Below are 12,087 nucleotides of genomic sequence, written 5' to 3'. Positions count from 1 at the left end.
TGGGATTTCTGTACAGGCTGTCATCATATAATATTCAGATGGTCTAGATAAGAATTAAGAAAGAAAGCTATATGCTTTTTTAAAAGTTTTGGAGTATCTCTACAAGGTGAGGATGCATTAGTTCTGACTTCGTGATAAATAAAGGGAGGTCTTATCATATATTTCCACTGCTTGTTTACGGTAACCCCCAATAATTAGAAACTTCAGAGAACTGCTCTGCCTGAAGCAAGCATTTGGCCAAGTACATCTCTATGACTGTGAGACGTTTGTATATCTGGGTGCCTTTGGCTAACCTGGGCAGCTAATACAGAGACCACTGGTCCTCCCAAAGGAACTGAAGCTCTTCTAACCCTAAGGCCCTTCAATCACTATAGAGGCACTCTTGCCAGCCAGTCAATACTGACTGAGGGCTAGAGACATAGAGATGAACAAAACAGACATGGTGCCATACCCTGTCTCACAGTGTAATGCGGAAGGCAGGTATTAGTTAAATTATTCTAAGTGATTAAACTGGAATGTATCAGGGCTGTGAGGAGTTCAGGCCCTGTCAGTCCACAGGCACCACCTGCAGGTGAGCATGACGTAGCAAGATGACGACGGGGAAGGAGAGCAGGTGCACCAAACCCACGGAGGGAAAAGCATGCTGCCTTCCAAATCTGAGAAAGCTCAAGGGAGATAATGAAGGAGGTTATTAATAATCATCACCGAAACAGCAAACACTGATAGGCCCCTTCCATGTACCAGGTATCTTTACAACACCTGGAAATGAAGCTAGATAATGAAGAGCTTCATAGGAAACGTTAAGGATTTTGGCCTTTGTTCCAAAGAAAAAAGGGAAACCTTTGAAGGATTTTCGTAAGTTAGCAAATAATATTTTAGAGAGACAGTCCTAGCAGTACTATGCTGTATGAACTAGAGAGGCTAGAAAGGATGTAGGGAGATTTTTGAAGTTATTTTCACATTCACGTGGGGAGTGATGGTGACCTGAATGAAGGGGAAGGTGGGGTCAGGAGGGAGAAAACACGGACCTTTGTTCAACAAGCAGCTGTGAATACTGACCCAAAACATCCTCATGGCACAAAGCTTGCATCAAAACCTTGGAATACTGCTGATCTATACACCCGAAGCTGGCATCTAAAATTGTTACTTTTTCTGAAGATCTATCTCTACATACCTATATGTGATGTCATTATCTCTGTGATGAACACGTGAATCACCATAAACTTGTGTCTAAGTGGACAAAGTAAATATACTACCCTCCGGCCATGAAGTTTGCAGTCCCCCCCAACACTGAGACGGAATGCATGCCCCCCTCCTTCTTATCCTGATTTGATTATTTGACTGAGGGCCTGTCATAAAGAATTACAATGTGACGTGCATTGCTGTCTCCACTCAGCTGTTAGAGCTTTCAGTTTTATTCATCTTTATATTATCTCCATCTAGCATGATGCCTGGTACATAGGGAAATTCAAACAAATGTTTATTGAAGAATCTTTGGTCATGAAATGGAGCAAGGCATGAAGCCGTATGTAATAAATAGGTATGGAAAAATTTTAAATAGAAATAGGAACTTGGTGCCAGCCTATTAGGCACTGCTGTAATTTGTCTGACTTAACTGTTTTGTTTTTCTATTTATTTCCTCCAAAACCAATTTAGCTGCTCTTCTAACTATTCCCCAATTTCTGATAGGCACCTGATTACTGAAGTAACTTAATACAGAAGTACCCTAGATCTGGAAATAGAAAAAGAAAACAAAACAGAATTACAGTTCTAACTCTGTAACGCAAGCAAGTTGTATAAATTCTTCAAACTCTTTCATGTCTGCATCTCTCCAATGAAGTGATAGCATAAGCTCTATTATCTCACTGCCGTAGAGAACAAATGAGGTAACAGAAGATACTTACTTGGAAAAGAAATACTAAATCACAGATACCATCTCAAGACTTGCCTTTTCGCCTGGTGCCTGTGTCCCCAGCACTGTGCCCACCACACCCAGGATATGAGAGCATTCGTGCACCCAACTGGGTGCATGCACTGGGAACACAAAAACAGAAGAGGAGACCGCTCCTGCCCTCGAGGGTGCTGTGGTCCAGCACGGCACAGGGAACGTGAAGGAAGCCTCTCGGGCGAGACTTGTGGGCTGAATATTAAAGGGTGAATACAAGTTATCAAGGATGAACAGAAGTTATCAAGACCAAGTGAAAGATGGAAAGAGTATTCTAAGTTTTGTACCATGTACAAAAACACAATATGAGGAAACTTCATTCAGATTTAAAAAGTCTGTTCCGAGCACTCACCTTGAAGCAGGCTGTGTGCACGGTGGGACACCTGACAGGGCTCTGCTCTCACGCGAGTAGGGAGCACTCAAGTTTCCCCAACCGCACTGCTTGGAATGGCAGGAACAGATGAGGGACACTGAGTGACCCAGTGCCAACAGGGCGGTAGCTCACGGTCATGGGAAGCCCCACCTTCCACACTGACAGAACTAGGTCATCCTGAAGGAATCAGCACTGGCAGGGCAGCGCCAGCAGAGGGGGGACACGATCAGGTGAATAGCAGGCCCCGGAGGGAGGGAGGCCATGAGGAGGGAGCAGCGGTAATGCCCCAGGAAACACAGGAGCCACAGTACAACTCACAGGAGGGCCCGAGAGAGACCGTAACCAATAGGACCACCCACAAACTGTGAGGAGTAAAGACGGCAAATGGAGGATTCCTTCTCGAGCAACTCCATGGACCATGGGTACTTTTCTCAGTAAGATCATTCAGAAGGAGCAAGGGATTTGGGGAAAGGATGAGATTCAAGTTACAAAAACGTTGGCTTTGAGATACATATGGAACTCCAAGTGATAATGATAATAGCTGCCATTTTATCAGCATGTATTATGTGCCAGAGACTGTGTTAAGCTGTATATATTATGTAGACATTGTCTGATCTTCAGAGTAATACTACTATAAGTATAACATTACAATAGAGCTTTTCAATAACATGCCTGCTGCAATAATGCAAATTGTATAAAAGTTTAGTTGCAAGTGCATGCCATCCTACACTCAACCCTTATTCTCATTTCATAAACCTTGTAATAAAGCAATCTTGCACTTTATGTAACTTGATCATGATGGCCCCACATATACTCTGATGAAAGGATGCTACTGTATTACCAGGTTATGAATGAGAAAACTCAGAGAGGCTCAGCGTCACACAATGAAGGAGCCGTGTTTGAGCCCAGATTTGTGTGACAGTGAAATCCAGGTTTGTAACCACTACACTGGGCCCTGGGACTGGGGTGGCACCTGAAGACATGAAGGTCAGCACGCACACATGATGGTGGGTACAGGGGAGTGAATGTATGCACTCAAAGAAAACAGAGACAAAATAAGTAGGAGCTCCCATACACTGGGGTAAACTGAGGAATAAGAATTCACAAATAATTCTGAGAACAGGCAAGATAAGGATACCAAGAGAGAATGGTATTATAAAAGACAAAGAGTTCAAAGAGGGAGTGATCAATACTATCAAAGCTTCAGGGAGATCAGGTAAAAAGAACAAAAGCCCACTGGATTTAATTATAAAAAAATCATTAATTGGTGACCTCAGCTAGGCAATTTTATTTGAACAACAGTAGAAGCAAAAGCCTGTTTGTGATGTTAATGATGAGGAAGCATAGATAATAAGTGTCCACTGCTCTCTCCAGAAGCTGGACTATGATGCAATGCAAGAAAAGAAGCCAAAGTCAGGGTTTGTTTTGTTTTCTCCCAAATGGGAAAGACTGAAACATGTTTAATTGCTAATGGGAAAGGTGCAGTAGATGTAAACTGTGAAAATATAAGCCATAAGTTAATATTCAGCTCAGAGTTCTGAATGTAATACAAGTATAAAGGTAACTATACAATAATGACACAGATTTTGCTTGAGCTATAGAATTAGAGAAGTACCCACTGAAACATCACATTTCAATTTATGCAGCAGTACTTTCAAAACTGGCCAATTTTTACTAAAAATCAGTAAATAAAAGTCCATTTGATTGTCAGCGAAACAATCAGTCATTATTTATAGCAAAAATATCAAATGTTGTTACATATTTGTGATACTTCCTACTATCAAAATAATAACTCTTGCTATGCAAAACTCCGACATACTCTGAAACACTGGGGATCGTGCCTGCCCCCCTCGGCCTTCCTATGGTTCTGACAGAGCAACTCACCTGCCCGCAGCCTGTGACCAGCAGGCTCGTTTCAGACAAGGCTTTTTGGCATGTCTCATCTTCTCCCAGTCATTACTTCCCTAGCTGTGCACACGAGTGATGGCTCTCCCACTGCACACCACGATGCCACCTCTATCCATTCAAGTCTCCAAGGAAAACTGGGATGCAAACCAGAGCTTCCCAGTGAGCACTGTCCCACCAGGGTGAGCTGGCATGGGAGGGGCCTCACTGAATCCCACGTCCACCTCGGGTCGGAGGCACAGATAGTGCGGGACTCCCCGGGCTGTCCCTTCCATCCATCAGTCCCTCTGAGATGATGTTCCTCTTGGGATTCTGGTCCATCACTGAGTTTTCCCTTGTGTGGAGTATTTCATCCCATAAGCAGAGTCAGGCCTCAACAGCTGTGCAGGCCAACAGCACAACATGGCCTGAGAAGCCCCTCAGTGCCTCTGCTCATCCAAAAAGCAGACATCCTACACCCCGACAATGTGCCTGGCCCTGTGCTAGACTACGGAGCACAGATATGGACACAAAGCACCTGTGCTTCAAGTTCACAGCCGCCTCAAGGAGACAAAGACAGAGAGCTTATAAATAAATACAGATATATTTAATGCAAAATAATAATAATAATAATAATAACTCTTGGCCTCTCTATTCCCACACTAACACCCTGCTTCTGTCTCATGCCACCAGAACATGGGATGACTTAACTGATTGGTAAATTTAGAAAAGGAATCCCCACCTGCTCAGGAAGTCTCTCAGGGCTGCTCTCCAGGCTCCCTTTTGCAGGGGCAGCCCAGGTAGGGAAGCCTGTGCTCTTCTAGTGCTGTCTGTGACTAGACTGGCAGGCTAATAATCCACTTAATTCTGGGTTCAACAGTAGCCATCCACTGCCTGCCATAAGCCATGATCCCCAGTATCAGAATTATCAGTAATATGGGGTGATTTCTGACATCTGTCCACTGGACTCCCCTCTCTGCGTATCTCTTCACTGACTCTAGTCTCAGGGAAGGAAAGCCAGGGTGTCATTCATTGGGTGTCCATCAGCTCCCAAGATATTCAAACTTTCATAACAATAAAGTAATATCAAAACCTAATTTTTACCTAGAACTAACAGTATAAAAATAATAAGGAAATTTCCAGGAGGCAGTTACTATCACCCATATGGCCAGATCAAAATACTAGAAAGGCTAGAGATCAGGATTATTATATAATCATGAGAATGGCAGCCTTGTACTTAAACTGAGATGAAGAAAGGCGACTATGAAGACAATTTGCAGACTGAGCCACACCTCCTGGGGGGCAAACAGCAGCAGCGGGGGTGCCCCGTCTAGTGTTCACAGCCCAGAGAAACTGAACCAAGAGCCAGAGACAAAACACAGGGCTACGGTATAAACCCCAGAGTAAGAAATCAGAATCCAGTAGACGAGAAAATGAAAGACAGAGAAAGAAGGTCAACTCTGTAAAGATGTCAAACTACCTAAGTAAATGTGTGAACTAAACTTGTCCCTACAAATGAGCAGGACAGGGTGTTGAGGCACCCTGTCCACCTGAGGCTGGAGAAGCAAGCTGTGGCCATGCCCTGTGCCACAGGGTATTTGAAAATTTTTGAGTAAAAGCAGTATTATTCTGTTGGCCTTCCACTCTTTTAATTGATTTGGTTCTGAATATTTTTTCTCCAATTTCCAAATCCATACACACATCAGAAACTACTGGCCATTAACAAAAAATATTCTCTTCAGACGAAAGTAATACGTTACACTGTGAAAAGCCACAGCAGTGAGAAAGAGTGACCCACCGGTCCAGGCAACCACCTGGGTGGGCTCACAAATATGAGAGTACGCAGAAGAGACAAACACAAGGCGTTCACACTGTGTGATTCCTTTCAGGGAAAGTATAATGACCAGGGGTTTGATCTACGCCGTTAAAATTCAGGACCATCGTTACCCTTGAGTGCGTGTGACTGGAAAAGGCTTGAGAGGGGTTTCTGGGTGTAAACAGTCTTCTGGTTTTTGATCTAGGTGTTTGGTTTGTAAAATCTAATTATGCCTGTATCTATATGTATACTTTTCCATATATACATTTGTTTTTACGTAAAGTTTGTATACAAAAATATAAAAGAGAATTTTAAAATAAGGAATTCTAAAACTTTGGAGCAAAGAACTGCAGGGTTGTAGCAACCCACACTTAGACAACCAAAAAGGCTACTTTGAAGATGGCGATTCTCAATTAAGTGAGTGATCTTGTCACAGTCACAGATCCATCATGGTGAATGACATTTACAGGCTTGTTTTCCTTTGGTCTCACTTTGACTCCAACCTTAATTTGCCTTCCCCATTCCAATTCCTTTCACTTATATTTAAATGAATACAGTTGTATGATTATTAGCAACTTTTCCTCTCATCATTGTCTGAAAAGAAAGCAGCATATGCTATAAAAGGCACATCGCAAAGAATATGCTTCACAACCTTAGCCAGTAGGGCAAATCCAGAAATTTTCAGGCCAATATCTGACATAGAAAAAGTTCAGGCAGCAATCTTATATGAGAAAGGATGCTCACAAAAGGTGAAAGATTGTATTAAACTTACAGTCATGGATGTTTTTTTATCCAAACCATTCTGTCTTTTCCTAAAGAGAATTCTCAGTCAAGGGCACCCACCCTTTGCTAAGGCCCCAGGAGTCCCCTTCCTGACGCTGCTGCAGAAGTCACGCTACCTGTCTGCATTTCCCTGAAGCTGACCCAGTAGGGCCACACAGGCCTGTGAGGGCAGGGCAGGGTGGGCAGCGGATGAAGCCCACAGGTGGAAGAGCTGACGACCTTAAACTTGACCTCTTTCTCTCCTTTTCTCCTCGTAATCTAACCAACAACAGCTGCCCTCACTACCACGCAGGTCACAAAGGATGAGGCTGGGGGTTCAAATGAGAAATGGGAAAGCACTGAAGGACTGTACAGCACTGGGCAGGTATAAGAAATTATTTCCATGGATGTACACCACCAACTGTGACAGGAGACATTTTTAAATGAAGTATCACCTTCAGATTCTTTTAGATTTCAGAACCTAGTACTGAAACATCTTAAAACATTAGGTTGAACCATAGGAAATTGCTGACTTATAGATCTAACATGGACCTACTCTTGACAATTTCATATTGGTTCAATGTAATACAAAACTTATAAAAAGTGTTTATATTTTTATATATAAGTTTATTAAAAAATCTAAACTACTATAATACCTCGGGTTTGTGCAGCTTCCTTTAAAGCAGCTAGAAGGTGAGGCTTCAAGTTATCCAAAATAAATCTTCCTTCAAGACCAGGAAAAAGGGACCTAAAAAGTGAAAGGAGCATCACAATTACAATCATTAAATGATTCTATGGTAAAGAAATTCAACCAAGTAATTTCAAGCCAGTTAAATGTGCTATTTTAATAAATTATAATGAACACACCAGATCACACTGCAATACTTTTCAATCAAATATTATCCAGGCTTCACTTTAAAAGGTGAGGGCACCATGCACCATATCCAAATCTAACATTCCAAATCCTATTCTAAACATCTTAGAATAAAATCAATTTAATTTTCTGAAATGTCAATCAATACACATCTTCAATTATAAAGACTGAATAGACTATTTTAATTACTTTAAGTTAAATTCATCAAAATAATTCATCGTTAATTAATCTTATTATTAGCACTTTACAAGTATTGCTTTCAGTGTTCTGTTGAAATTGCCAAGAACAATTGCTTGGATAACTTTAACTGATAAACATCTGACTGCTTTTCACTTTAGAATGTAAAAATACATCCTTTCATATTTGAACAAAGTATTTCTGCGAAAGTCTTCCTAACTGTAAAATCTGTTGCTAACTGCTGAATTCCACAGTAAAGGACTCTAACTGCAGGTGGGGGCAGAGGAATCCCTAAGAGGAGACCACAGTCTAAGAGTGGGCTCTACCTTGGGTAGTCTTCTGAGGTAATATAAATAACATCTTGATCTGATACAGATGAGGAGAAGGGAACAAAATGTCCACTTTGTAAAGGCAGCAGCTCCAACCCAAGCAGGTCACTGTAGGCTTGGTCGGAGAGCACGAACTCCAGGAGGTGCAGCTTTTCCCCGGCACTGCCCGGCTGCGCACACTTCCTCAGCACCTGGCGCACCCACGCGGGCGTCACCTTCCTCACAGGCCTCCCGCTGGAGGCAGCGAGCTGAACGGCGGCAGCCAGGTTTGCTGGCGCCTTGACAATCTGCTTCCCTGAGTTCTGGAGGTAGCTGAGCACACTTTTCGTGCATTCCGAACTGTCATCAAGTTCTGAGAAGTATGCCTGCTCCAACTTGACCCAGTCGTGGCTGACTGAATGAAGAACCGCATTCTGGAGCAGCTCATCAAACAGAGGCTCTAACAGCGGCTGCCAGTGCACCTTGACTTTGCTCGCATCAGGCCAGAGCCTGTAGATGACATCAACCGACAAGGGGAAATCGGAGCTCTTTTCTGTCTCCAGACGTTTTATGGAATCTAAGATCAGAGTAGCATAGGCTTTCGGGACAACATTCACAATGAGAAATTCATTCCATAAGGCTGCCGGATCTCGCCACTGGTCCAGCTCTCTCCACTTGATGCTTCTGCGATTGTCAGTCAGGCCAAAGAACCCGCTGATGTGAACCGGGAGCCCCGTTTTACTTTCCTCACCAGGCGGTAAAGGAAGAAAACAAAATGCTTTTCCTGAGAAGTCAGATGTTGCTCCTTTTTCTTCATCATCTCTGCTTGATAAAGACATGGCTATTCCAATGATTGGCACAAATTTCAATTCATCAGCTAAAGAATCAAGTTTACTGTTAATCCCTCGCCCTCCCACACTGTTACACACCAACCAGGAGGTTTCTTGTGCATCCTTAGCACTCTCATCTTCTAGAGCTATGTTTATGTGGTATGTTACACAGGTTATACTGCTGCTCAGGACCTTGTTACAATAGTTACTTATTGCAGCTCCCAGAATCTTCACGGAATCTGACCGTTCATGTTTCAGGGCCTGATTCTCACTCGCAGTCACCCTGAACAGCAGCTTTTCTGTCCCGTCAGCCTCGCGGACATGTAAGGAGACATCCTGCACGCTTTTCAGAAAGAGCAGCACGGTGTCTGCATCTGCCCTAAAAGATTCAAACAACTCAAGAACCTTTTGCTTATTGTAGAGGTTACCACTAAGCTGTGAAGGTTGTAGGCGAAGAGGGAAACGGAAAAAAGTTCCTGGAAAATGGCCGTTTATAAACGTTTCCTTGGTGCTTCCAAAAATGCCAATAAATGGTGCAAACTGGTCTGAAAGTTCACTAATTTCTTTGCTATCATCTTTAAGATTCCAACACTGGCCTGATTCATGTGGACCAAAAAGTGTTTGATGGGGATCTAACATCCCAATCTGGTCACCACTGAAGATACAAGGAACATCTGTAAAGAAAAAATTCAACAGTCACAATCAACTCTGAAATTCAGAACACAATTATAATTATAGTTGCAATGCATACATAATTGCTATTAAAATAATGCACATGAGAAAGCATGAGCCATAAAATGACTCCAGAACGGGTTTATCTAAAACCAAACTAAATTTAGCTTTGGAAATATAATTATTGGACCCTTAAAAACAACAATTTCTCTTTTGATTAAAAAAAGTACCAGGCACAGAGACTTTACATGATTATTGCAAAAACCTAAGATATATCTTCAAACACTTACTAAACAATGAAAATTTGGTATTCACACTCAGTGCCCACAGGCATGTGAACCAATTAAACAGAACAGAGCTGCATCCTATGCTTAAAATAAAAATTTCAACCACAGATTCTTGAAAAAAAAGAGAGAGGAAGAAATAACAATGCAGGCAGTTCTGCCCCCCACGTTACTCCGTGAACATGTGCCCTGGATGAGTTTGGAATGAGTGCCTTGGGTTGGTCCTCAGCCCTGTACCTCTCAGAGGACAGCCTCTCAGTCTAGGAGCATCTCGCTGTGCTGAGCCTACGGGCAGTGCCACAAGGGACATACTGGTGAGGCATGTAGCACGGGCCCTGACCTGATTATCAGCTGCTTCACCTGTCTCTCAACCAAAGACAAAATGATACTTAAACACTGGCAGAAAAAGTGGGTATGTTGGATGTGCTGTATTGTGAGAAATTCTTCACCATGGTGCCTTTATAAGGACTTCCCAAGGGTAGTTTTGACACATTTTACCTTACATGCTGACTTTAGCACCTACCGTTAAGCAAGAGTCAACCGCAGTAAGTCCACCTTTATCTCATCCACTGCAGGCTCAGCGTCACTGCCGCCTATTCCTAAGCGCTCGGGTGTTTTAAGTAGGTAATGTCCCAGCCACCAACCCTGCCGCTAACTCAATCAACAATGAGTCATACTTGTCTACACTCCCTTGGGACAGCACTCACACTCTCAATACTGAACTCAGGCCAGGGAGACTCCTGACAGTTGCAAAGCATGACTCATGACCTTTGCAAAGCCTCAGATTAGAGACCAGCACTCCAGTTAATGCTGTCCACACACAAATATACACGTTCCCAAATCTAGACCAAATCCACAGTGAGAAGCAGATGCTGGCAGTCAGCAGAACTCCCTAAACAATTCATTTCTGTCCAACAGTCTCCACACTTATGAAATTCATGTATGTGCCCTCATAAACTTAGAAGCTACTATATACACAGACTGGGGGGGTAACTCATGAATATTAATATTTGTTAACCTATAACTCGCAGAATGTTACATTCATGTATTATAGTTATATAATATTAAATGATTTAATGTCTAATATTAACATCTAATATAATATCTAATATAATTAGTATTACTTATACATTATAATAACATAAATGCAATTTAAAAAATAGGTTTACTAAAACTGGGCTACAGTGGAGGTGACCTTATGTCCCACTGCCCAGGGCAGTCCCAGTTTAGGCCAGCTCTCTGACATTAATGTTAACCTCCTTCACTCTGAGGGGTGCCCCATTTGAATGGTGAATTAACACGGTCGTCCTAGCTATACCTCGGCCAGCCCAATCTCTCCTTCTTCTGCAAGTTCAAAATGCAAAAACAGTCTGAAAGTAAACCATAACAAGGGTCAAGTCCATAAAAAAGCCTTTCCCATGAACTATAATAAATAATAAGAGCTTTGATTCTAGAAGAATAGCCATGCATTCTTACACTAAGAGTTTCAAGTTTTTCCAATTGTAACTTTGTAAGTTTCTGATAACTATAAATCCAAAACCTCCTTTTAATTCTAGATTCAAAACATTACTTCAAAATAATCTTTAAAATATTCATAAGTTTAAGAAGAGCAAAATTTTTATGAGGAAATACACAGAAACCAGATCACCTTAAAGATCTTTGCTTTGTCAGTTATTAAATACCACTGGGTAGTATGCTCTCCTCATTCATCTCCTGACATTTAAAAATATATACAAGAAAATCTATGAAAATCAGTTTGTCTAACTAAAGATTGTCAGTGTAAAATTTTTTATAGTACAAGCATACCTCACTTTATCATACTTAGCTCTACTGCACTTCAGATACTGTGCTTTTTACAAACTGAAGGTTTGTGGCAACCTTTTATTGAGCAAGTCTGACAGCACTACTTTCCAACAGAAGTTGCTCATCCCATGTCTGTCACATTTTGGTTATTCTCACAATACTAAAAACACTTTCATTATTATGTTTGTTATGGTGATGTGTGATCTTTGATGATACTACTGTAATTATTTGGGGCATGGTGAACGTCACCCACATAAGATGGCAAACAGTTCATAAATGCTATGCTCTGACTGCTCACCTACTGGCTGTACCCCCATCTCTCCTGCTCTCCTTGGGCCTCCCTATTCCCTGAAACACAA

At 42.0% G+C, this 12,087-nt stretch overlaps 1 protein-coding gene across 4 annotated transcripts in view; it reads right to left on the bottom strand.

Annotated features, from left to right (window-relative positions):
- The window catches only part of SACS (sacsin molecular chaperone), a 77,105-nt gene that overhangs the window by 17,551 nt on the left and 47,467 nt on the right, over positions 1–12,087 (bottom strand). For all 4 annotated transcript variants that reach the window (XM_073226558.1, XM_037001912.2, XM_073226614.1 and 1 more), the window contains 2 exons: positions 8,158–9,643; positions 7,437–7,528 (listed from right to left, as the gene is read on the bottom strand). In XM_073226558.1, coding sequence (XP_073082659.1) covers positions 7,437–7,528; positions 8,158–9,643 — 1,578 coding nt within the window. The remainder of the gene's footprint in view (positions 1–7,436; positions 7,529–8,157; positions 9,644–12,087) is intronic.

This window comes from Manis javanica, chromosome 1 (genome assembly GCF_040802235.1).
Source record: "Manis javanica isolate MJ-LG chromosome 1, MJ_LKY, whole genome shotgun sequence".
In the NCBI taxonomy this organism is placed as follows: domain Eukaryota; kingdom Metazoa; phylum Chordata; class Mammalia; order Pholidota; family Manidae; genus Manis; species Manis javanica.
The sequence above is the reverse complement of the archived record's forward strand: the minus strand, read 5'-3'. Positions and strand labels throughout refer to the sequence as shown.